Genomic DNA, 27583 nt, shown 5'->3' with positions numbered 1-27583 from the left:
AGGGTCAGGGAAGAGGACACTGGCCTTAGTTACCTCCTGGGTCCCTTCCAGATTTTCAGGAGATTTCTGTTTCCTTGCTTCTCAGCAATTTTTATTATTCCTGCAATGTTCCTGCAAAGCTTTATATTGGAACATTATTCAGTTTCCTAAAAAAAGAAAACCTGTGAATCCAGAGACTGCTCAATTAAATTTGAACAATCTGGATGTTAAACTTAAAATGAACACACATCAACACCAAAGGCATTTTCTTTATGGTGTTTATTTTAAGCATTAAGATTCCTCTGCAAAAAGCTTTGGTCAGTCTCTTCAAACTTTGGATTGCTGTAATGCTTTTCTAGACCTCCTCTTTGATCATGAAGTCTGTCTCTCCCAGTGACTTTCAGAGGCAATGGCTGAAGGTCAGGCTTAATGAAACAGCCATCAGCTCCATCAGTAGGTTTCAGGGGTGCTGACCTGCTGCTGGGCCCCACCAAGCACCTCTCAGCCCCAGTGTCAGTAGGTTGTGGAGATGGTGGCAGTGTGGTGGGTGGAAGAAAACAGTCATCAGCCACAGCAGCAGCAGTGTCCTCGTGTTTCTTTAGCAACTGGAAAGCGCTATCAAAAGGGGAGGAGTTTTCACTTAAGGTAAACAGAGCCTGGTCTGAAAACTGGGAGAAAGCACTGTCCAGGGAGCAAATTGACGACACAGATGGAGATGTCCCAGAAGAAGACTGGCTAAAAGAGCTAAATCCTGAGCAAATATTTAATCCCTCTGGCGTTGGAGGAAGGAGACAATGAGACAGGTCTTTCCTTTCAGTGTTTTTGTTTGTGTCGTCACTTTTACCAACGTTAATCCCTACAAGCAAGCTCTGATTGCCGAGCTTTTGCCTTTCTGCCTGCAACGACCGGCGCAGGCAGAGACACTCCTCATCTTCGTGAGACAGGACAACGTCACAGCTGGCTTTGCGCGCTGCCTTCTCGCGCCCAGCATCGGTGCGGGCGGAACCGGAGCTCTGGAGGCCAACTGCGGGCTCGGAGGAGCGCCGGTGCCTCCTCACAGTCTTGGGAGCACCCGAGGTAGCTGCTGAGGGGAAACCACTGGAGTAGGGAGACTCATTTGAGCTTTCTTGTATGGAAAACTGTGGGTGCATGTCGGCAGAAATTGCCAACTGTTTCAGTTTGGTTTGGCTTTGGATTTCGTCCACCTCCGTCTGCTCCGAATCGCCATCGCTCAGAGTGAAGACAGACTCCCTGCTTCTGTTATCCAGATCATGGGTTTTAATCCAGTCACTGGAGGAAGAGTCAGCTTCATCATTCGCCTCATTTTCCAGGCTGTCATAGGAAGAGTCATTCTGATGGAGAGAAGCAACATCTGCAAGGACAAACCAAGCGTTAACACATCAGTGACTGAACGACTCTTTTGACAAACAGCTTCTTTTTTTTTTTTTTTTCCCCTGGCAAATATCCTTTAAGGAAAATTAGGAGCATTTGCCCTGTAAAGATCCTTCAAGCAAAAGTAATAATAATTTCATAAAAAATTACTCTCTTAATTTTGAACTGAAGAAGCTGAAGTGAGTACTAAGCTACTGTACAGTCAAGAAATACATGATAATGACACAAATAAGGGTTAGGGGGTTTTTGTTGTGATTTTGCTTTGGTTTGATTCTTTTAAGTGGATAGTGGCTAATCCAGCTGTAAACAATAATTTACATACACACATACATATATGGTAATTATTTATTTTTTTATTTTCATTATTGGATATTGAAAGCAACATTTAACCTTTCTTTCCTTCTTTTAGACAAATGAAGAGAACAGAGCATTCTTCTTACCTCTACTTCTTTCAGAAAATACAATATTTTTAAGAGCAACACTGTGAAGTTTTAGGGTCAGCTTAAACAGCTACCTCATTTGCACTGCACAGTGCACACCTGGCCTCTATCCTGTACCAGCAATAACTGGAATTACATTAAATTTCTTTTGCTCTGGGTTAGGCTAAGCTGCCTTATCTCACATTTGCAGCAGACACGGTTCATGCACAGGCAGTCACCATGCCTCAGTGCCTGCCTGAAAGCTCATTCAGCTGCTGTGACCTGTCGTGGGTCTGAGCTCTCACTGCCACCACATCCTAGCACAGCAGATCTTATGTGCTTCACTCCTGGGAAGGGGGCAGGCCAAATTTCACCCAATCTCACTGAAGGCAGAGCATGAGGAGTTTGAAACAGCCACACACAGTCAGTCAGACATGCTGACACAAGTGCCATTACCATTTTCAGTACAGGCCACCTGTGACAAAATGTATTTTACAAAAATGCTGCTTTGGAAATACTTTAAGGAGAGACACAAAACTCCAGTCAAAATTAGAGGGTTGGAGAGAAAAAAAGCATTAATGATAATTTGGAAACCTCTGTCAAGTAGTCTGCCAAACACTTTCAGTCACCAGTTCCAAGGTTTTTCTGTGCTAGCAGCAAAATCTGGATGTCCCATTAAAACTCTGGAGATCTGTCTCTTTTGATAGTGAATAGACACTTTCAACCCTAATGTAATGGTGTGACAGCTGTATTATGACCATTCTTGATCACTGACCTGATATTTTGGGAAAACACAGGCTGATGCAAAAATTCTAGATTTGAGAGGTTTTTTTCTTTCTTTATTCTTTGTTTCCCCTCCCTCCGTTTTTAACCATAGTGGTTCAGAGACCGGTATAGGAGCAAGAGTCTTTGTGAAAGAATTTTATGATATGATCCAGGTCTGTGGTAAGCTGAATTTGTGACTATGACCAATTCTTTGGGGAATTGAGTGGAAAAAGAACAGAAGTATCTGGGAAAACCACATGAAGAAGGAACAGCATTCTTCCATGGAATATAGTAGTCTTTTGCCTGGCTGAGTTTATCTGTCTTAATGGGATCAAAACACCAAACTGCATTACCTGAGCTGTTCTCTCTCTTGCATGTCATCAGTATTTCTCCAAAGAGAGAGGTAATTTCATCTCCAAAAATCCTGCAGCAATTTTCAATGAGGAACTGTACCAGACTAGAAATCTGCAACAAAGCAATAGGAGAGAGAGATGTCAGATCTTCTATTACTCAACTCAGGACAAGCTCACCATACAGATGAGGAACAGGAGCAAACTGTCATCCATGAAGGCAGCCAGAAACTAATCTCTCTGTCTCCTGGGCCTGATAAACTGTCCTGGTACACATCCTTGTAAACATCTTTTCCATTCTACTCTTTCCTGCACCAAGGTCACCACAACCAGAGATCTTCTTGATGAGAGAAGCATTTTGCTGATACACTGGGCATTGCTTTATGACCTCTCTCCCCTTCTTCCAGGAAGGTTATGACAATGGATTGATGAATGTTGCTGGAGCCCTGATAAGAGGATAATTCCTGAACTGAAGAGATACTGGGTGTTCCCATGTTTGCAACCGACAGCCTGGTTGAATGGGATGAAGGGTGGTTTGGTTTGCTGCTACACTGAAGTGTTTCTTACCTTTTTAATAAATTCACTTTCTATATCAGGAGTGGAGGATACAGGAGGCCAGAGCAGGCTAGGTGCAATGCAGACAGCTAGATTAAATGCATTCATCTGGTTCTCTTCAGATCGCATTTCTATCCCATGCAGTACTCCAAAGATGTAACGTAAGAGAACAACATTAGCTCTGGGGAGGTGTTCTATTAACCTGAAAACATATAAAAACAGAATTCTTCACATTAGTGACCACTTTCCATAGATATACACAAGTCAAATAATGAAAATGCAGAAACAGGGTAACATGGTCCGCTAATTAAACCAGGGAGGGCATCAAAGAGATGTTCTTGTTCTTGTTCTTGTTAAAAAAAAATATAATTGCAAGTTAAAAATTTGTGATTCTGCACTCTGGGATATAAATTTATAAGAAAATAATGTAGAGAATATAAATAACTACCTTTGGATGCTTTTTATCTTCTCTTCATTATTTCCTTGATCCAGCACAGAGACCCACTTATCACACAGCTGGGATGATAAAATACTGCCTGGGATGTTGCGAAGAAAATCCTTATCAAGAGAAAAGAGGAACAAAACATGTGAGCAGCTGTTCTGGGGCATGTGAAGGAGTAGGAATAAGATACACAGATACAAGAGGATGTATCAATAGGACAGCACTCTCTGGCAAGTATATTGTTACACACAACCACCAAAACCAGAAGAAAATTATCTGAGATAGAGGCACTTTAGCTTATGCTGAAAGTGATTATTTTCCAGCCTTTCTCTACCCTTTCCTGCCAAAACAGAGGTATTTGAATGCTTCATCTGATATTGCTGAACTAAAAGATCTGCAGTGAGACCAGCTATTTTGATGTTACATAATGTCTGTCTTTACTTATCACTTCACTTCATCTGTAGTCTCTGTTTCTTCTCCTCAGCTGACAAGCTCAAATACCTTCAGACCATAAGTACTCCAAAGCATCACTACCTTCCTTCCCTGAATCAGTGGAGTACTTAAACTAGTCATTGATAGTCCTGCTACTTCTCTTTCCTAACATCCCAACCATGGGCATGGAAATTGTTGCAGTTTAGGAAGGTCAAATCTTAGCTTCCCAAAATAAGTATGGTAAGGGAAGCTATGATGCTTTTTTTGCACAAGGAACATTGGTTTTGACATACAAGACTATATAATGCATGGAAAAAATAATCCAGATATTTATGGCAACACTATAAACTCATTAGGATTTGCAGTGTAGGGTAGTACTGGTGTGTCAAGAGACTGGTCTGCATACATGCCTTTTAGTATTTCATATGCAGAGTAACAGGACCAGGCTGTAGCACAGACCTCAGGAAAGGTGTCAGCAAAACAAGCTGGCTACTCCTCTTCCTCATCCTAATTCAGTAGTAGCCTCCTGTGGAGATCCTCACAAGGTTCATGTGCCACTCTACTCCTGTTAATTCATTCCTCTTTGGGCCTGTCCCTGGAGAAAAGCCCTCCCTTGTTGAGCACAGGATCTGTGCTGCTCTCACTCAAGAAGAGAGATAGGAATATTCTTCACATACCTTAAACAAAGATGCTGTCACAAATATGGATTCACGGGCCAGGTCCACCTCAGTGCCTAAATCAAGCTTCTCCTTCAGCTCTTTGAACGTTTTTGCACTTCCAGAGCGTCTGAAAATACCCTTAGTGGAAGGCCCTTCTTGGTAAAGTAGGGAAAGCATGTCCTAAAAAAATTAGAAAGGCAAAGAGGATTTATCATAAATATATTTTATTGTCCAGTGCCACTAAAAAGTAGTTTTGCCATTTTTGCCACAGCTGAAAACATTTTAGTCCTAAAAAATATCAGAAATCAAACACAAGTCAAGGTTCATCTTCCAAACCATGCCAAACTGCACTGCAAAGTTGTGATTTGTAGCTCTCATTTTGGAAACCATCCCCTCAGAAATACTGTGCTGCCACTCCTTCATGAACCAGCAACAATGAAAGTTTCAGCTAAGTAATTTAATTTGGTATGGGAAAAGGAGAGTGGTTTGTCTAATTCAAAGCTTTGCATTTGACAGTGGCCTCTGCCAGACATTGCTTTGCAGAAAGATATGAGACCCTCACTGCTCATCTTTGTAGTTAATATTATCACCAACCACAGACAGAATTCTGTTTCACTGTTGTTACCTGAAAAAAAGAGAATTTTATCTAAACTAGAATGTGCTTTGTTTGTTAATATACATCTGCACTTCTACAGCAGATCAGAGTCAGGTTTTTACCCCTTTGCTGCTTGTGAGTGGTATCAGACTCTGCAAGCAGCTCAGGGCTGTCAGCAGAACCAACTCTGAGGCAAGGTGCTCCTGCTTGGGAGGTCACTCCAAAGGGGATAAAGCACAGCTTGTGGCTTCCCTGAAGCCAGTGAGGTTGCATACGATTAAACAAGTAGACAGCTTATTACAGAGAAGGGAAAACAAGCAGATTCCTGTCTAGCTTTTAAAATAACAGCAGGGACTGATTTTTTCTGTTAAATAGTAAGAGGAAAACAAGGAGAAAAGGAAAGGCAGAAACTTCTCCTGAGATAACATGTTCAGGATATTTGCCAGATGCTTAGTTCTCTGCAGTCTCCTGAGGGCCATCTCTCAGACATGCAGGTCAGACTCTTGCAGGCCTGCTCCATGCAATGTAGAATGTGTCATGTGTATGTTTTTAGAAGGGGAAACACATGCAGACAGTCTCTGGGATTATCTGTATGCACACAGTGGCCTGAGAACCAAGCTATTAAAAATGATGGCAAGAAAAGGGACATGGAGGGAGGGTCCTGGGACACTGGTCCATCATCATTAAACTGAATTAGTGAACAGTAATGGACAAGGAATGGAGTTTGGGGACTTTCCTAGTCTGGGCTGTAAGGTAGGTCTTCCTGCCATACAGCAGAGCAAATTAAGTCTAATGGAAGCTATTACTTTTGGTTTTATTATTTAATGTTTCTTTCTCACTCTTGCAGAAGTCCAAGATCAAGAATTCATGGAAGTGCAGATGCTTTGGAGGAGCACCTTCATGGCAGCAGGACTCATGCCAGCATTTTCATTCTCTTTGCAGGAACTTAGAGCTCTCCCATCAAAACAGGCTGAATCCCACAGCACAGGATGTTAACACATGAACAAACACTTTGAAAATACATTTTGAACAAAGTATTCACAAGATAAAAAGGGTAAGCCCCTATCAAACTAACCATGCCAAGATGAAATTACAAGAATGAAGCTATGGTGCAAGACAATTCACTATCTCTTTTAGCAATGACTAAAAGAGCACTTTACAAAGATCTTTTGCAATGGCTAGGAGAGCCCTTCAGCTGTGAAAGCAAGCTGGAAGCTCTGAAGCAGTTATCCAGCATGCCTGCAGCATTCATCCCAGATCTTTTCTTTCTCTTGCAGGTAAATCCCATTCAGTCCCCCAGCCTTCTATTGTCCAGAGATGCTGCATGAATTCAGAAGAAAGTTATATTTTGTGGTATAAACAAAGTGTTTAAAATTCAAAGCACAAAGTCTATCAAGTTGTGATTCTATGCTTAGTAACTTTGGGGATTTTTTTCAAATAAAAATTTACTATTATTTAAGTTTTGGATAAACTTCTGAAATGCAGCATTGGCTCATCTCTTAAACAGAGAGGAGAGATCAGGTGATCATAGCCATACGGAGTCCATCTCTGGAGAGCTTATTTAAATAACCTAAATAATGAAAATGCACACTTCTCCTTCAAAAGCAAACACTATTTAAAGACCTATTAAGACACTATTAAGGATGTTTCAAGATCCTGGTATGATTCACTATTCAGGCAGTGGTAAAGCAGCACATCAAGCACCAGCTTAGGAGACATAACATCTCTTCTTGTAATCTAGTATGAGCTCACTGACTTCAGCGGGTTTCTGGCAATTTCTCCCAGCCAGAAGTCAGGCTGTTAGGATGAAGGGCCCAATCCTGCAGGGCTCATTCCCACACTGTAAACACTTCATCTGCTGTACTGACAACAGGGCCTTATAATGACCAAAAATGCCACATACATACATGCCCCTAATTACGCCTAGGAATGGGCTCTAGGACAACCTTTCTCGTGGTTCTAAGCTGGTTTTCAGAGCACCCACAGCACCAGAGCTCCCTCAAGACAGGATGAAAAGATGCTACTGTAGCCTCCACATTCCCACCTATTTTTTGCAGTGGTGCTGTCAGACCAAAAATGAGGACTCGGGAGTGCTTGCCTGGCCTGGAATGACTTCAAGAAAGGCTCTGAAATTGCCTAATTATGGGCAGGTGGCATTTTTATGCATGCGTGGGCTGCCTATATGGGACAGTAGATGAGACATTTATGGATGTGGGGATTTTACAAAGATGTTGGGAGTGGTTTAAAAAGTATGTGTGAATGTGGCATTTATTTACACTGTGTAAGTGAGGATTAGGAAACCAGCCTTACAGCATGGGCTATAAAGGAGAAATAGCCCAGAGCAGCAGACTGATCACATGCATTTCCCAAGCTGTTATTAACTGGGGCTGACCACAGTATATGTTCAAAACCAAAGTTCTTGCAATCACAAATGAGGTTTCCCTATGGAAACCTTTCTGGTTTCTTCGCTTGAGTAATTTCAGTGTCCCATTTACAAACATTTCCTCATTTACCACACAGAGAAATTCCACCACTGTAAGACCCAACCCTGAGCCTGGGACTCACCAAGAGAGGTTTGGGCAGGTTGTCATCCTCACAGATGGCTGTTAGTAAGAGGCCAAAGAGCTTCCCAGGAGCAGCAGATGTTGAGGAGAGGGGTGCGTTGTCCAAGTGACTGCCTGGGCCACGCCAAAAAGCCCAATTTATGATAGATCTTTTCCTTTTAAATGACTTTTGGCTTAAGTCTGGGGAAAGAGAAAGGTGTTTATTATGAGAAATGCATTTCAATTCTAGTTCCAGTGTTTGAGTTTTGGTGGTTGCTATGGTTTCAAAGGAAAAAATGTCATGAACTCAACCAACTCCTTGCATCCAGCTAAGCCTAATCCACCATGTACATACCTCTGTGTGTGTGTGTGTGTGTGTGTGTTTGTGTGTGTGTGTGTGTGTGTGTAGAATGTGTTGCCTCACTCATGCCCCAAAGGAGATCACCAGGATCTGCCCTGCACTGCTGGAGCAGTGTCAGCACTCTCCACCAAATGCAGGTTGGCAAACCTCAGCCTTGCTGACTTCACACAGAGCTGCACTATGCTAAATAACTCATTTTCCACCCACAGCGGCAAATCCACTGCCCTCACCTCAGCATGCTGTCCAAGGTGATCCTAGCTCTCCTGATAATGTGGGAGACTCTCCCCACAAATACCACCAGAGTCAACTAATGGGCTGGGGCATTTTCAGGCCAAGAAAAGGCACTGTCTTTGCTCTCTTCTCCACAAGGCAAGAGCATCATCAGTGTCCTCACTCCAAGCATTTGCTGACCGTGGCCCAGGCACGGTGCCTGCCCTTTAATCAATGCCTTCCAGATGGCATTGCAGCATGCTGCCAGAACACTGATGGGTTCTGCTTGTCTCCACTGGAACAGATCTCATCCGATATTGACACAGGCGTAGTAACTGAAACACTCATTTGAAATGTGGAAAGAAGGAAATAAAAGTACTGGGACACAAAAAAGGGGTTTTTATATGGCCTTTCTCAACATCAGCCACTGTGAAGCCTTCTTAACAGCATGGGTTACTGCTATAAGGAAAAGGAGTGCAGACTGTTTATGACAGAAGTGCTAACTGGGAAAAACTTATTCTGATATATTTTTCCTTTCTGAAATGTTTTCAAAGGCAATCAGCATTGATTTAGTTGCTTGCCAACCCCATACACATTTTAATTAGCTGGTTCTCACAAACATTTTACTTTCTACTGTTTTGGAGGCCAGAAGCAAGGCTTGCAGAATTAAGGATTGTGGTACAATACGTTTTCTCTCCTATACTTTATTGGAATTTGGTTTTTCTCCAATACATTTCTCTTATATACTTTATTAGAATTTGGTTTTTAGCTCAAAGAGTGATTTTCATTATACGTCATTCCATTCCAGATCATGCTCCCTTTGGGAATGGGTGGAAGTCTTTTCATTAGATGCTTACAGAATGAAAAGTTATAGTTTAACTCAAAATGTGAACATATGAATGTGAAAGCCTGAAGAAAAATGCTTTTCATAAAAATAATGAGGATATAAATTTTAAGCAGTCTAAAGCTTCAAGAAATGTAAGTGTGGCAGTGTCTAAGGCTTGACACATCATGTTTTGGGAGACCATAACTGACCTGTAACTTTCAAAATGAAATTTTTTCCTTTAGATGAGCTGATAGTAGCACCTGAATAACGTTTGCTTTACAAATGAAGGTTTGCCAGCGTTCTAGTGACACAACAGCAAATACACATTGGTGGTTTTTTCGGTAAACCCTGTAGATCTCTGGAAGCAAAAATTAATATGCTATTTTGGAGAAAAAGGAATAGCAGAAGTGAATTTTAAAAAAGAGTCTTCAAATTAGGAACTCCTCTCAGTCTCTTATTGATGGTTCCTCCCTTAACAGCCATGTCTCAAACTGAGAATTTGAACAAGGGGTCATTGCAACAAACTGCAGCTCTCTCCTGGGACAAGAAGGAAATCTTAGCCAGTGTTCTTCAGCATACCAGGGCAGAAACTAACAACTCATGTGTGGCAATGAAATTCCCTGTCCCTCAAAAACTAACATGCACTTCAAACCAGGAAAACTCATTTTTTTTAAGGCTGTTCACAAGTCTGAAGCTGAAGAGGAGATGAGAAGGGGTGGGTGTACACTTTCTTTCCTTGAACCTGTGCAAAACTATAATACTAGAAGGCCAGACCCCTCTCAGCCCAGACATATGCCAATTATTGCTCTGCAGAAGTATTTCCACACAAAGACCTCATGGCCTTGCTTTGGTGGATTATTCTAAGCCAGAATCAGAAAAAAACTAATACCAGTTTGTTGGAAAACTTTGGTCAGAGCTCACAACAGCCACCTCTTCTGCTCATATTTTACATGAAGGGAATGTCTATTCATAGTTAGTGTCCTAGCCATGGAAATGGCATTTTGTCTCCTTGAAACCAACTGGAAACTTCTAAATAAATCTTCAGCTCTATTTAACAATGTGCTCACAGGCATAATTTAATGGCCATGTTTAATTGGTAGGTGACCATTCCTGTTACATGCTGAAAGGCTACAGCAGAGGCAACAGAAACACTCCATTTCTTCCACATAGAAAATTCTCCTGTACTCTTTTAACCATCCTGCCAGGACAGTTGATGCAATTACACCACTGCATTTGGTGTCACACAGCCACTTACTTGCCATGAGGGCCAGCTGTCAGTCATGCCTGCCTGTCAGCACCTGCACTGCTGTCTCACCGTGGTGCACACTGGTGGAGCTGGGTAGCTGCTCCTTGCTGCCTCCAGCAGGGACAGCATCTCCAGCACAGTGGTATCCCGCTGCAGGGAAGTGATGGCAGGGAGGACAGCACAGCATGTGACAGTGAAATGTGGGGTTACAGATACTGAATTTACTCTGTTTGTGGCAGTGTGCCCAGAGGGTACCCAACACAGATTTTGGCTTGCTGATTTGAAGCTCAAAAGCCAGATCATAGCCTTGGCTTACATGCAGGTAATTTCTGTCATTTCCCAAACCCAAAACAGTTAGGAAAAGCACAAAGAACAGTGCTGTATGTGAGCTAACCTGCTTTGTAAGCAGTTACACCTATACATCACTTTAAGAGGTTTTGTCTGATGAAAGAAGGAAAGCTGAATGGACTGAGAGCCTCTTTCTCCTATTTAGTGCAGTCCCTGTGCATGACCTGCAGGCTGCCCCAGGCTTCTGCTGCCCCAAGCCAGGCTCACTCCACTCCTGCAGCTTGCACAGCACTGATGATAACACATCTGCATTAGAACTCTACAGGCCTGATTTGCATTTCTATTTTCTTTTGCCAGTCAACATCAGCTGCCAAAGCCGGGCCTGTAAACCTAATTACACCCCTTTGCTAGATTGCCTCATTCTTAAAATATGCCATGAAGTAATATATGATACAAATTACTGGGAAGGGGGTGGATAAATGCATGTGGAAAGGAAATTAATTTATATAAAATATAATCAATTTCCAGAATAATTTGTAATGGACTCTGGTATAGCTTCACTGTATTTAATTTCTAAAACCATTACAAATGGATTCTATTAATATATTGTGGGAGATTTTAAGTATTGGGGAGTGCCCAAAATAACAGTGTGAATGTTATTTTTTATATTATACGGTTATTAATGGTGAAATAGGGCAGAGTTCCTAATTCAGCTGAGAACACTAGTGTTAAGAGCAACAAAAACACACCATGGGAGGTATCCTTGCCTTAAGTCTAATTTCCCAACCCTGTCACTATCTCCTTATTTGTTTTATCATGAGCAGAGAGCAGTCATTGTGTTGTTCACAACAGAGTACAAAACAGAGAGCAGGTGCTCATATTTTTATAGCATTAAAGCCAAAGGCAGAAGAAAATACTACCTTCTTTATTTTACTCAAAGAGCACTGAAATAAAGTTCCGATAGTTCACCTCATCTAGGTACCCAAGTACCTGCCTAGACTTTGCCACTTGAGAGTCCCAGTGAGGTAGGTGTGTAGTCCTAAGTACCTTATTGAGATGAAGGATGCTGCCAAATGTTGCGTGGGAATTCTGTGCCAAAGTCAAGCCTTGACTCTTGAACCGTGAAACCATCCTGCCTTGTTACAGGCCACAGCAATGGCTGCAGAGAAAAGCTCAGCCAACAGACTCACAAAAATTGCAGGGGAGAGATTCTGTCTTTCTTTTGCTGACTTTAGAACAATCACTTGACAGGCAGCTTGTCAAAATGTAACTTACAAAGATGACACACATACAACAGCACACTCAGATCAGTGAGAGCTACACTGCAAAATGCCCCGAGCAGCTGGAAGATACACCTGCACGCCCCCCTGTGCTTCCTGCTATGCCCCCAGCCTGGCACATTTGCCTTCTGCAGCAGAGCCAGGTGGCCAGGCTGTGGGGAGAGATGGGGGTGCGAGGACCACGTACCGTTCAGCTGCTGGCACACGGCCACCTGGCTGGGCTTCAGCACAAACTGGCACTGCAGCTCCTGGGGCAGCTGCTCCGTCAAGAAAGGGCCCTGAAGCTGCCTGGGGCAGGCACAGTGCTTTGATCCGTGGGGCATAGCATCACGAATGTGGCTCATTTTAATTCCAAAGGGATATTCATGTCCTGTTCAAAGAGAAATCGTAATAATCTCTGTTGGATTGACTGGAGACTTGCAAAACTCCATCTGCCCTGAAGGAAAAGCAGATTTTTGCTTGCTGGCCCGCAGCACTTTCTCAGTAATCTAAGAATTTATGCTTTTCTCCATATTTGCACTGGCATAAATCATACACTGGCAGATAGGGAGTTACCATGTTTGGTGTAGTTAAACAGATGTAAAAGTAAAATCCGATCTATTACAGCTGTATCACATAAAAGACCATCAGAAAAACATTAAAGTGACCATTTCTGAATTCAGTGTTTAGTCTTTCTACTGCTTTTATTGTGGCACTGAAAGTTTAGGTACTGCTTGCTCACATGATTCTGGAGAAAAATGAGATTTTGGGATCACTCACGTCAAATTTCTGATGAGCATGCAAAACCAAAAAATTCCAGTGTGGAAGTGATATTTCCTCCCTCAACACGTTAAGTCCAACAGCCATCAACTCAGTCAAGTGAGACACAATTATGGTTCCTATCTGAGGCTGAAACAGGAAGGAAACATTAATCACAGGGCTGATGCAAATGAGCTATGCTTGGCTTTAACCAGCATCTTTGGGGACTACACAGAGGCAATTCATTTCTGGAGGAGCTTTCACAAATGCCACCGGAAAGATGCTTTTCCGACTTGTCTAAAGACCTGGTGGATTAAATATATTAAATGTGGATGCAATGCTAAGATGTTTTAGTTAGCTTGCAGTTAGACTTGAAAACTATGAGAATAGATGTTATTTGAGATTATAGTATGAAGCTATGACACAGTCAAACCCTGCTTCTGATGTGCATCTATAATAAAATTTTGCCTTATCTAATAAACCTTTGCATAAGTATCAAGAACAGCATCACTTTCAAGTCAGATTCTTCTTTTCCAAGGATGGCAACTTGAATTTGCATTGAGAGTGAGTCAATTAGAAAGGCCTTTCCCATTTCTGAATTCTCTGGTTCTATCTGATGAAGATACACAATAATGGTCAGAAACCCAAAGTCTGGTATGTTTCAAAGGCAAAACAATTTGCACTTTCTATAAGGTACACAAGTTAGACATTTTATAAATATTAATGTTATCTGACTCCAGTGAAGCATTTGTAACTAGGACTGCTTTGAGAAGGAATGCTAAGATTTACTGGGATTAGATTTGAAGGGAAAAAAACAGAAAATCCACAAGTTTTTCTTCTCTAATCATCTGCAAACTCATACAACACAAGTAATGCTGGGTTTCTACAGGAAAATGTTCTCACTAACGGAAAGGGATTTGTTCTTAGTGACTCATGGGCCAAAATCAAATCACTCCATCCAATCACTTCTAGGATTTGTGCTGATTCCTGGTCCTGAAATGTTCTGAAAAGCATTTTAGAAAATCAATAAGGGAACTATCAGCCAGAATGAGAATTACAGGATTGGAAAAGACCCCTTGAATCAGTTAGCTTGAGTTGCGAAAGGAAAGATCACTTCTCAAAACTCTGCTGAGTTTTGCTGGGGAGGGGACAATGCTATGGAGATGTAGGAAGAAACATGGGAAAGCTGGACAACCTCCAGAAGAGGAGGTGACTAAAGAGGCCAACTCTGCACAAACACTGGGGCTCATGCAGCAAAACTGGGGCAGAAATAAATGAACTTTTTCAACCTTAGTGACACAAGCAGACAATTGCTCTTCAAAACAAAGGATGACCATTTCACTAGATTCCCAGATAGGCAAACTCACGTGATAGAGAAGTAAGAGAAAAAACAGGAAAAACAAAAGAGGAAACTGAATTTCAGTCTTCTCTCTATTTCTTGCTTTCTACAGCAGTAGTAACTGAGTGAGTCTTGAAAAACAAAGCAGTGTCAACAACTTACCAATAAGAGGGTAAGGAGCATGTTCTCTTCCTGAAATCACCCATAGCTTGTAGTCTTTTTCAGAGCCCTTTAAAACCAATATTAAGAATCAGTTTGTCAGCCATTAAGGACAGGTTCTCAAATAAAGTTTCTCACAATCAAAGGATAATCTGCACCTTGCCAGCAGGGTCAAAGGTGCAGATTTGCAGTACCCAAGTCTGCCACCAGCAAAATTCCTTCAGTGTGTCTGTCATGTGCTTTGTGGTTTATGTGACCTGGGTTTAGCCCTGAGCAGTGAGAGGTGCTGGAGCCCATCATTTCTGAAGAAAAAGGGGGAGACTTGCCTCCAATTCTGTCCCTCAGACTGGAGTGCCTCCTGGCAGCAGAGGGATGGATGCCCATTTCACTACTCTGCTCCACGCATTCCACAGATTTTCTACATCCCTAAGCAGGAGGAGCTCAGGCTGGTGAGCCAACAGCATCCTGTGACTGACAGGGCAGGAGAGCCTTCACCTGAGATCTGAGCCCACCCTAATGATGCTGAGGCAAGGATGACAGCCCCAGGCTCATGGCTCTCAGTGCTGCCCCAAAATCTTGCTGTAAGGCTGCTGTCAGCCTTTTTGTGCAGCTCTTACGTGTGGAAGGGCTTGGGACTGCTGGATGATGTTTTAAGACTACTGAGGCCTCTTTAAAATGTACAGCAGAGAGGATAAATTTACATCAAAAGAGACAATTTTCAAAAACTGGGGAATGTGATAATTTTTGGGTGGGAAAAGCTGTGAAAATCTCTGTTTTAAATCAAATCAAATTAAAGTGAATTCTAAATGTTGCCTTCAGCAGAAATGTACAGAAGAAAACGTGGATAAATACAGTTCATTAAAAGTGATCTATTTTACCTTAAATATCTTTTTGGTGACACTACTAAATCAGGCTAGTTAAAAATCTAAAAGTTTTCTGGCTATAACAAGTGTTAAATACCTCATGACAACATTTATTTAGATCCAGAGTTAATTCCTACCTCCTTTCAAACAGACTTGCCTACTATTTTGCATTTTCTGGACCTTCACCCAGTGTTCCTAAGGCTTTTGAGACTCTTCCTACTTGCTGCATGCACCTGATGTAATGCTGATACACCCAACAAAGCCTTTGCAGTTTGCTCTCTGACTGACAGAGCTTTCTGGCCCATATTAGCACTGCTGTTAAGTCAGCTAGCAGGGGGCAGAAGAAAAATAAATAGGCTTTGGAGACATCTCTGATGCCTCAGGGCAAGCAGCCAGGAGCAAATAAATACAGCTGAAGAGCACAAGAAAGGGTATTTGCTTTTCCTTTGACAGACAAATATGAAAGGGTTCATTGCTGTGAAGGGAAACAGGGAAGGGAAAGGCCAGTAAGCGTGGTTCCAGGAGGCAGACTTTTCATCTCTGACTGCAAATGCTGTCCTTTATGGCTTTATGAGGCCATTTGTCAGGGTAAATGTGACTGTCCCAGAAAAGTCAGCAAGTGTACTTACAGAGCTGGGAAACCCCAGGCCCTTCCTTCTGCCCCACTTGATAATTTGGAACAGATGATCAATGCCATTTTGCACGAGCTGTCATTTTACCAGAGAAACCACAGAAGAAAAAACCCTGACGTGTTAAACCAGAGTGAACTCAGCCAAAGTAATAGCCCTATTAATCACACAATATGTGAAATGTAGTTTTTATAACTGCCATTGAAAAGTCATGGAGCTCCTTTCAAGTGGTTCTCTGCGGACAGAAATAAAAAACCTTGATACAGCACGTAAGGCAGAGCTTCTTTACAGCCAGAACAATCCTAGCAGGGGAGTGGATGTTTGATTGATATGTAGGCTACAGCTTAATTTATTTAGCTTGTTTGATTTTATTGCTAAACTTATGATACACCTCTAATGAAAAAAAAAAAGGCTTTCTGCTATAAAGAAGCAGCAAAAAAATGTAGTATATTAGCTGGGCAAATAATTCCGCAGGCAAGATGTTACATCTTTCAGATGGCTTTCATTCTTTTTCTATTTGAAATAAAAATGTAAAGAGGAAGAAAAGGTTGATTGTGATACATACAAAAGAACACAATGCTGAAACCCAACCTACTCCTTGTCCTGCTAATCTCAAAGTATTCTCTTTAAATATTACCATTTTCCTCTTTTTTCTGTATACAAAGTGAGGAAGCACAAATGACACCCATAAAATGGGTAAAAATTAAGCACATCACAATAAATACTTGCAGTTATAATAGCACTTAGGTCTCCTGATTTTTGGTGCAAAGTGCAGGAGACAATCTGCAATTAAAATTCGAATTTTAATTCACCTTTTATCCTTTTCACCTTGCAATCCCTCTGTCGACTCCAGAGATTCCTTAATTAAATGGACTATTGGATTCTGAGCCAGGGCCCCAGCCCTGGTGTATATGAGATGTCTGAGCCATAACAAGATGGGTAGACACAAATTGCTGTGCCTGGGAAATGCCAAGCTAGCAGAATAGACTCCTGCATTAAAAGCCTGTGTAAATCAGGGATAATGGATGCTGGGGAAGGAAAATTCTTAGGTTACTCCAACTTTTGTTCTGAGTCTCCAGAAGCCCCAGGGAAGTATAACAGTGCCATTTTGCTCATCATACTTGACTCTTCACACTCAGGGGTGTGGTAAGGAAAGACTTGTCAGATTCCATGCAATGAGACCAACATATGCATCATGAGTAAAACATTTTAAAAAATCCTGTTACCCAAACAGCAAGCTCATAGACCAGTTAAAAAGCTGTCATCCAGGAGCTTCTATATGATCACTGGCACTGTTGGAGCCATGCTGTGAAACACAGTGAGAGAGCTAGAATTCTTATCCCTGGCACTGATCCTCTGCCACACCTGAGGAACTATCTAGTTTGGTTTAGGACAAAGGAAGCCAGTTGAGGCAGTACTTGATCTAGCAGGGATCACTGCATCTATCTGGTAACTCCCCTGCCTTATCATAAGTTCTGTAAAAGCTTTTTTCCAAAACAGTTTCAGGACACTGTTTAAATTGGGAGCATTCAGATTCCAGACAATCAGTTAGTTATATTTGTGTATCTCATAACTCCAAAGGTTCATGGATATTTGGAGTACCTGACTGGGACACTTGAGAGCAGTGCAGTCTGGGGATACAGCTGATCATGCATGTCTGCACATAACAGGCAGACCAGTAGGCTTCTTGTTCACACTGAAGCATGCAAAAGGAGCTCGATCAAACTTTCAATTCTTGTGTCAAGATATCTTCTCTTAGGCATCAGCAAAAGAGATTTAAAAGCAACTTGAAAAATGACTGATCTCTTACAGGGATGAGAGGCTTACTTAAAACGTTTAAGGCACTTGATAATCTCTAGAGTCTATATGTTAACAAGGCACTTCTGCTGCATTTCTACGCCTCTGAACTACTATGTTAAAGGATTTAATTAATGTTCATATCCTAAAACTTGGAAAAAGTGCAAGGGAAGATCCGATTGTTAAAAGTAATTACAAAGAAAGACTCATTAAATTGGTGCAAGGACTTACATTAATTCCCAGCTGCTGTAGGGCCATCAGAATTACATCATTTGCTGTATCAACATTGGTTACACTTAGGGTTTTTGACTGTGAACAGAAAAAAAGAGAAGGGGAAAGTCACATTAAAAGTTTGGATTTGCATAGAGTATCTGAAGTGCAGCAGCTCTGCATAATTCATTCTTAGAAAAAATGAGAATATCCTGTTAAGATTTTGCTTGACAAATAAATTATACTACATAGATAAAGGTCAAGCTGTTTGAGACCAAGGTTTGATTCCTCTGCTTTGTCACATACTTTCTGTATTTGCTTCCTGCTTCCCCAACAGCTCAATCAGAAGAGAGAGTATTACAATTACTGGGACATGACTTCCACATTAAAATATGCAAGAAGTCAGAACCACTAACTGCACTTTTAGACACTGCATAAGAGAAACATAATGGTTTGATTAATTTAAAAGCATGGAAGTTTCCTTTGAAAAATGAAACATTTCAGGGAGTTTTTTTTTCAGTGAAACATCAATTGTTAGTTTCTGTCCTTTTCAACTGAAGATCTCCATGGTAAGAAAGTATTGTACACAGGCCGTTCATCCCCATAACCTTTCCCACATTCTATATAGATTTCTCAAAGCTAGATTTGGCTTAGTACCAGAAGCACTTCCTCTTGGTAATGTTCCATCCAGTTAAAACACGACCTTTCCAGTATCCTCCAGAATCTGCTGATAGGCAGTTTGGAAAAGCATGAAGCAGCAGAGACGCCGCTTTCTAACCAGCTACAGCGACCTGCACAAAGTGCCAAGCTTTGTGCCAGCCAAAGTGCCACTTCCCACAGCTGTCTTTCCAGAGGGAGATTTCAGCACCTGCAGCCTGGCACCAGCGTGGCTCATGTCCTGCTGGGCAGTGCTCTGTACCTCAGCTCCATGGGCTGCTCCAGTGCTTGCAGCACCACACCCACGCCAGCCTCGCTTCCCAGCCAACTCCCGCTCACCAGCACAGGTCACAGAGCCCCCGTTACAGGCTGGCTTGGCTCTGCCACCAGGACTACACAGCTTGTGATTGCAGCTGGCTCATGTTCAGACTAAAGCCTTGGCAGAATCAAGGCAAGCCCACTGCAACAAACCACCCAGGCCCACCTTAAAGAACAGAAGGCAGCAGAGATGGGGGTAGATGTTTACTGCCAGTCTCAAGACAGTCTGCAATACCCTGACACCTTGTGTAGCATGTCAGTTTTATGTTGGCTATAAGACGTTCAGGTGAAACAAACCCCTGACATTTTGTATTTAAAAAAGATCTGAGCTGTACCTTTGTGTAAGACCCTGACAGTAACAAGCTGCCATGGCAATGAAAGGAAAGTAGTGAGAACACTGTGGATCTTGCTTCAGGACAGATCTGAACGCTCATACCATAAAAAATTTAACATTTGCCTGAAGCAATGACATCTGGCTCTCAGGAGTAGGTCAGCACATTTGCATAAGTTTTGCCCTTGGCTAGAATATAGTTTGTACCTTGTGTTCGGCCTTCCCTACTGTCCAAAAATGAAATAATTCTTGGGTATCTGCAGCTGCTGTAGCACAGGAGCCACAGCACCATAAGAACTATGTGCATCACAACATTTCCATCTGTTCCTCTCTGCTTTATTACTGATAATATCTCCAGTGTGTCACTCCTAGGACTGTCAGTATCAAGAGACCATATATGCACAAGAGCTAATTATAGCTAAGGAGAAAAGACACTGCCCCAACAAACCCAGGCACAAGACTGCAACACCTGAGTGCATGTATGATTTATACACTTTTACACCTGAGTAGACCTTGATCTGCAGGGCATTTGAACTGTCACAATTATTAGTATTGCTTATTAACTTTTGCCTTAGCAACCTGACAATTCTGTCATTGTTTACCTTAATAATAATTTTCTGGGAAAAAAAAAAAAAGAAAAAGGCAAACTCCTTTATGCTTACATTTATGCAAATATAAAATTCTAAGTGGAGAGTCATTATTGGACAAAGACAGTGAAATCTAACTTCTGTGAAAATATCTTATGCCCTTGCCCATAATCCTTAGGATTCTGAACTGGAAATACAGATGTCACAAGCACAGTTAGAAAGAAAAGACAAAAAGCAGAAGAAGAATGGATTGATTATCACCAAATGCTAGGGAATGCTAGGATATCCCTATGGAACTGGCTACATACAAGAATTTAGCTTAAATTGGTTAAAAATTATATAGTCAAAAAGGTACAACTCACTCTGCATGACCTTCCCTTACCATCTACTCTGTGCCTATAAATTCAACAGTATCAATTATTTGATGATTAACATGCTTAAGGCAACTTCAGGGTGTTCTTATACACTGCTTTACTGACTTAAGATTATCATAAACAATAAAACAATTGCAACTTTTCAGAATTTAATGAAGGCAGCTGTGGGGTTAGGTAAGTTTCACAAGCAAAAAGAAAAAAGGGAGCATTGACATTTCTGGAGATGCTTATGCATAAATTATACTAGAGGTGTTTCTTGGGACCTCACACTTTTTCAGTCTTTAGTTCATGTGCCAGAACCAGTATTTCTTACCAAGCACACTGCCCTTAAAACAGAATTTGTGTATTAAAGAGACAGAACAAACATTTTGGTCTATCTATGCCATGCCTTTTCTAGGGCCTGAATCCTTAAAGGAGATTGCAAACCAGAGGAAACCTCTCAATATCCAAAGGATGCAGGTGAATAGCACTCATAGGTGATGTGGATTTAGACCTCTGTTTAGCTCAAGAACACTTACGTATGCACAGGTTCCCATGTCCTTTGCAATTATCGTCAGAGGAATACTTTTAGGATTGTCTTTTTCCTTCTCTTCTCTTATTCGACTGACAAAACAAGTACAAAACAAGTACAAAACAAGTAAATTTTTAATATTGCACACATAAATAGCAAGATATAGATTTATACAGCAATCAAGCATTAAGTAACTTGGTAAGGAGATTGTTTGCAGATGTACTGCAGTAGAAAGACCTCTGAGGACAAGAAAGCATTCAGCAGTATCTGGAATGGAGGCTGACTGTGGCCTGCAGTAATGCCCTCTTGTACTGAATTTCATTGCAGAAATCAGAGTAAGCAGCAGAGAAAGAAATGGAAAAAAATCAAGCTAAAACTACACATCATTGTGATGCCTGAGTCTGCACTACAGACTCCTACTGGAATCAGTTACATCAGTACAGACTAGTTCAAAGGACTAAACAGGAGAACAGTGAACTGGAAATCATCCCAGCAAGGATGATTTAAACAACCCAGGTACCCTGAAGAATCAGGTAAAGACACAAGCCTCAACCAGAAGAACTGGGTGATCAGAAAACAGAACCACCACTAGTAGTTTTCTGTCCAAACACTCAATAAAATAAGACAGCTCTATTTATGCAAACCCTCGACCTTACCCTCCAGCACTGGGCATGTTTTTTCAGAACAAAATACAGCCAGCCTTGAGCAGCACACAGGTTAGAGCAGAGGTTTCTGAGCTGGGCTTGCTTGAATGCCATCACCATGGAAAGAGCTCCAGGCTCAACTCGAGCCATGGTGGCAGATGCTCCTGCTGCTCTGTTGGGAAGGAACAATGTGTGATAGGAATTGCTCCAGTTTTCTCCTGAGTACAGAGAAGCAATTCCTTCCTTGCACAGGGATTGTTGCATAAAGCACACAACATCTTTTGAGGGAGAAGACATGGGATTTTTTTTCCTTAATATTTGAAAGATCTTATCTATCATGATGGCATAAGCACCCACAGCTTCGGAATCACTGGTCTAGACCAGGACACTTTCCAGTGCCTTTAAAGACCATATAATAAAGTACCTTTGCAAACAAGACAGCCATGTTTCCTTTTGTTCTGCAGACCTAAAAGAATTAAAGGAAAAACAGGACAAATTAGCCATCATTCTAATACCAAAACAGTCCTTCTACAAACCACAATGGAATGGACCTTTTCTTGGTTGCAATTTCATAAATACCTACAAAAACAAAAAGGTATATCCAGATTTGAATGAAAAGTCTGCTTCCCTGCAAACTGAAAAGCCTCCCAGGGAGATCAAAAGGCCCAGTTACCATTTTTGCCACAGAAGGTAAAGCTTCACCAGTGAATTTCATAGGAAATGTGTTGAACTCTGAAAGTAATGTCCAAATAGAAGAGAAGGGCTCTTGAAAAAAAACCACTTAATTCAAAAGTTTAAAGGTATTTCCTCAGGTACATGGATTTCTTTCCACTCTAATTCTTATTTATTACTTGTTTTATCAGTACATCACGAAGTACATAAAAGCCCACTGTACTCAGTAGGGTTAAACTTTGGACATTTGGAGGCTTATCTCATTTATCTTTATCTCATGTGTATACTTGGAAGGATAAAAAGCTGTCCAGTAAAATATAGCTAATAATATGACAGTTCAAGGAATCTAACCTAATTCTGCTTCAAATTTCTTGATTTAAATCCTATCCCAGATGTAACTGCTCTTCCCGCTGCTGCTTTTGCAAATCAAGTTTTTCAAATTTACACAGCAGGCATTTAGGGAACTACAAGCCTACTCAATGATGCTGTGAGAGAAATGCACTTTATAAATGTAAAAAATATGATTCTGATTTGGTTAGTCCAGTTCTGGTGGACAGACATCTGTGCACTCATGCATGGCCCTTTAGATTTTTCTGTGTACCTCCCGACATCAAATAATTTCACTTCTGTAAAATCTCTGGCTCTTTTTGACTGAAGCTTTCCTATTCAACGACTTTCACTTATCTATAAAGGATCACATACTGTCTTAAGATCAAAGCTCCTGTTTATTGGCAAGATTTCAACTGAAAACCAACAGAAAATTTCAGCTGTCTCAGGACTATTAAGTGTAAAAAACATAAACAGCACAACCAGCTCAGGAGAGTGTAATTTGTAGACAACATTGTCCTTAGGTATGGACAATGGGACATAGAAATTAAGCCAGATACTCCAGCTTTTGCTCTGTGTTGATAAAGAAGGAAATGCAATTCCTAAGACTCAGGCAAAGCAGCTGGGATTTCAGGGGGATGGTGCCCTCCCTCATCCAGAGTGCTGAAAGAGCCCTCCCGCTGAGACTAAAATTATCCTAATCACTGAAATTACCTCTGCAGCCCTTATGTGTCTTACAGTCAATGCTGCAAAGACAGACAAATTTTTTTTTACTTGATATTAAAATTCAGAGATTCTGCTTTAAGAGGAATTTTGACATTTTCTCTGGCACAATTAAATAAAAAAGAGAAATAGGACAAAGGTCAGTATTTCAATGTAAGTTTCCTGCTACTTCCAATACATGGCCTTCTGTTTAAAATTGTCATACAAGAGTGTTTTTGATCCTTTCATTAGCTTGGCTGTTTAATATTTGTAGTTCATCTTAGTAATTAGCCAAGGTGTTTGCTGAGATATACCAAAAAAAAAGGTAATTTCCACTGAGCAAGTTTGCAGCACAGAAAGTGCTTTGTCAAATAATGTATTTTCTCAATTTTTAAAATGAGATGGAAGACGCAGTAATGGAGGGCAAGTTGCTCAGAGCAGTGGAAGGAATTGGTTTGAGAATCAGCAAGTCCTGCTCCCCACATTCACTGGTGCTGAAATAAATCTGTGATAGTCTCATGACCTGTCACCCTAGAAACATTTGCATAACTTGTTAAATAAAATATATTTCAATTCTTACCTGAAATTTGCCACACAGTTTGTGGTGGGCCAGCCCAAAACAAAGGAGCGGTCTGGGTCTGTGCTGCCCTCACACACTTCTTCTGTACAAAATGCTGTCCACATCTCACAGAGACGTGCTTGGCACTTCAGTTTGAAATGAGAGTGTGACCTGCAGGTGGGAATTCACAGGTGTGTCACACACATGAAAACACAGACAGCAGATTTAACAGCTAGAGTTTTTCTTCCTTCAGGCACATGAGAGGCTTGCATTGGAGCTGACAGAAGAAGCACTTCTGCTTCAGTTAAAGAAAATGTTTTATTGGGTTGCATATAAAAACAATTTTTCATTTAAATGGGATCAACAATCTCTTATTTGTGGAATAAAGAGATTGCTTCTGGCATCCCTGTACATCCCCCTTATCGGGGGAAAGCTGTCCATGTCTAGAGTTGCCCTCCAAATCTTGCTATGAGGAAAAGGTTGCCAGTTGTATTTGACTCTCCTTTCAGTGACTTTAATGCTTGAGGAGTTCACAATACAGTTCTATTGCTTAGTCTCAGAGTCAAAAATGATGATGAGTTTAAATAGTGACAACTAGGCCAGGGCCAATGAAGCAAACCTGAAGAAAACACAAGCAAAAAATTGCCATTTTTGTTAACTACAGCACAGGTCGCCACACAGCCTTCACAAACTTTCTACATAGTAGCTTTAAAAACACATCACTCGGAGAATGAGCCAAGACCTTCTGCATTCTAAAAATATTTACTCATCTATAAGGAAGATACATAATTTTCCAAATTCCTAAAAACTTGGTCCTTCGTATGTTTTATGCTACTAAACAACTGAGTAAAGGACAAATTTACAGAATTTCACGTTTTTAACTTCAACTCCTTTCTTCCAATAGATTTCCCTTTATAAGTATCCTTCTTTTGTAGGATTAGCAAGTGCTAGGGTATGTGAGAAACAAGTAAAAACTCCCAAAGCCAATCCAGCTCTGCAGCACTGCCAGAGCCACCCACTTCAAGCTCCGCAGAGTTACCTGAGCTGTGGTTCTCCTGGGCCAGCAGGGAAAGGCTGGAGGAAAAGATCCCCCCCTGAAACTAAGAGCACATCAGCTCATCACTGTGTTGCAAATGTGGATGGGGACAGTGCTGGGCACCATGGTGATTAGTGCTCTATAAAAAAATATGCCAGGTGAGCAGTTTCTTAGGGCTTTGGCACACAGAGACTACCTTCTCTGAGATTAGCCTTGTTTACAAGGTATTTGATTTGGGACAGACTGAACTAACACAGTCTGAAACATGAAAGCACTTGACCCTCATAGCTTTAGAGGACAGAGATGAACCTGGCTGGTCTGAGTTTTCCAGCTGACATTGTGCTAACAGGTGTGGTGGGATAGAGCAGCACATTCAGAGGAAGGTCAAGAAAGAACCATCAGTACTTATCAAACCTAAGGCTATGGTGTCTCCTGATCAGCTGAACATTTCTCTTCTCTTTATGGCATTTTCCATCCCAATTAAAGAGAAACTTAAAGTACAGGTAACATGCTTGTTACCAAATCAGTTTATGATGCAACAAGTAAGGTGTGTCAAGAATACAAAAGTAACTGAATTCTGACTGACCATGGAATGAATTGTGAAAATGTAGATTTACAAAAAAATACAGCTGTGAATTCTAATGTAGATGTTAATAAATGGATGCCTGGTCTGACTCTGCCAAATCAATCTGTTGACCCTCCCTTTCTCCTCAACTTCTTTTTGCCATTGCCCGGTACACATTGAACACTCTATGTGCTGTTTCATTTTTTTAAATATTTACAGTCCATAAAGCCACATCCCTACAGTGCTAGTAGCAGGTGTCAGCAGGGTGTTGGCAGAAACACAAGGATGCTCTCCAGTTATGCTTGATGTATATTCTTCCCTTTTTGCCATGCCTAGTCACAGCTTTCAGCTATTATCAGCATTCAAGGGGCCTGGTTTCCAGAGATGCTGAAACAGTAGCCTCCATTAACATCTAAAGAGCCCAAAGTATAATTTTATCCCCATCTGCCATGTTATTTATGCAATCCATGGATTCTTAGCATTTGTGAAACATGGGTCTTCTGTTTAAATGCCAAAGCATTACCTTTAGAAATTAATATATTGCTGACTAAGGAAGCAGCATGACAGAACATCTAAAAAATGGGTAGAATAACAATATAATGAGTATTGTATATTTCTAGCAAACATTACTGTGAATACCAGGCAGATTCCAAATCAACTGAAATCAACAGGAAAATCATGAAGATCAATGCTGTGGATACTGGCACACCCCAAATTATGCCACCTCTACAAAGTACACACAGTTCCTTTTGCTTACAATTGGATACCTTGCAGCCAATAACAGATGGAAGATTAATTTCTCTCCAGATTTGTTAATCTCCTTAACTGAATTATCTGACAAAAGCCTTTATGGACCTACTGTGAGACTGCTGCCATAATTCCATGTATGAACTCAGACATTGATTTCTATGTCCAACCACTTCAGGAAAATACCCTTAAAAGGCACGTATATGTACACAGGTGCACATCACAAAGGAGAAAAAGGAAACCATTTTTCTGTGTCTCCTACACAAAAATGTACCTTCATCACAAAACTAACAGGTCATTGAAATATTTACTTTGCCAAATAAAAACATACACTCTCTGTAAGAAATCTAATCAATATATAAAAAAGAGAACAACATTTTACATACTTGATTTTGGCTTAGTTAGAAAAACTCTTTCAATAAATTCATAATCCTCACATGAAGGTAGTGAAGGCACCAGAGGAGCACAGCATGTGAGTACCATTCTTTTTTTTTATAAACTAGTATAATGCATCATAGGAAAATGAGTTTGTATTTCAGATATTATTAGCAAAATAATAGCAAAAAAATGAACCCAGAGGCCCCTTGTCCAAAGTCATACATGGACCTGTTATGGAGAGGACTGACTTACCCTTCACAAATTCCAATGGGAGCAATGCCAGTTTGTTTCCTTTAAGTAGGAGCTCAGCCCTGTACAAGCAGTTTACTCAGCAAGCTCAGAGGACACAAGATACTTGTTCTCTTTAGCAAAAACCTGTACCCATTTGCTGGTCATACAAAGCCTGATTGTACATGAGCTCCATTTGTACAGTGACTGGTCACCTGCAGCTGAGCTCCCACCCACAAGAGGCCCAGCTGGACTGAAGATACCGTAGGGGCTCATATGCCCCAAGCTGAAAAACTGCTTAAGACAGAATTATTCACAAGGAATAATTCTGAGGTTAATTCAGATTCAAAGGTATCGCTAATTCTGTCCTAGTCTTACTGCTTTGGCTCTGCACCAGCGATTAAAAAGCCAATAGCAATCAACAGTCACGGCCACATAGCAATGCACACACTTGGGTTTTCCTTCTAGGAATCAGCATTGGCATTTTAGTGTGAGACAGTTTTAAAAATGCTGATTTTTAAGTAGTATTCATTAGTGACAGCTCTGATGCTTTAATTGCTGACAGGGCAGCTGTAGAGAGAACATCACAAATAGTTCTTCAAAATACATGAAGTAAAATCACTCAAAATACTATTTTTGCCATTTCAGAAAAAACTTGCTCCCCCCTCCCTTTTTCACATGCAAAAGCACAAATTGTTCTCTTCCACCTTTTTTGAACATTGTTTCTCTTCACCACATTAAATCACATGCTGTAGGAGCTGTTATTACTCCCTGGGGACCAGATTTTTGTGCAGTTACACCAACTAGTGCTTTCCTATGCAAATAGTCCCACTGGGACCCAGCCAAACCTGCAGTAATGTGCAGCTCAGG

At 41.1% G+C, this 27583-nt stretch overlaps 1 protein-coding gene across 1 annotated transcript in view; it reads right to left on the bottom strand.

Annotated features, from left to right (window-relative positions):
• Positions 1-240: 240 nt before the first annotated feature.
• Positions 241-27583, bottom strand: part of ARHGAP20 (Rho GTPase activating protein 20) — a 54944-nt gene continuing 27601 nt past the window's right edge. Inside the window, 13 exon segments of the mRNA XM_085581095.1 lie at positions 241-350; positions 353-1351; positions 2909-3020; positions 3473-3662; positions 3909-4018; positions 5012-5173; positions 8154-8332; positions 12530-12712; positions 14582-14648; positions 18099-18176; positions 20863-20947; positions 21924-21965; positions 23781-23930. Of these exon segments, the coding sequence (XP_085437221.1) occupies positions 307-350; positions 353-1351; positions 2909-3020; positions 3473-3662; positions 3909-4018; positions 5012-5173; positions 8154-8332; positions 12530-12712; positions 14582-14648; positions 18099-18176; positions 20863-20947; positions 21924-21965; positions 23781-23930 (2401 nt within the window). The 3' untranslated portion in view covers positions 241-306.

The sequence above is a fragment of the Lonchura striata genome, chromosome 1, assembly GCF_050655825.1.
Source record: "Lonchura striata isolate lonStrDom1 chromosome 1, ASM5065582v1, whole genome shotgun sequence".
NCBI classification, from domain to species: domain Eukaryota; kingdom Metazoa; phylum Chordata; class Aves; order Passeriformes; family Estrildidae; genus Lonchura; species Lonchura striata.
The sequence above is the reverse complement of the archived record's forward strand: the minus strand, read 5'-3'. Positions and strand labels throughout refer to the sequence as shown.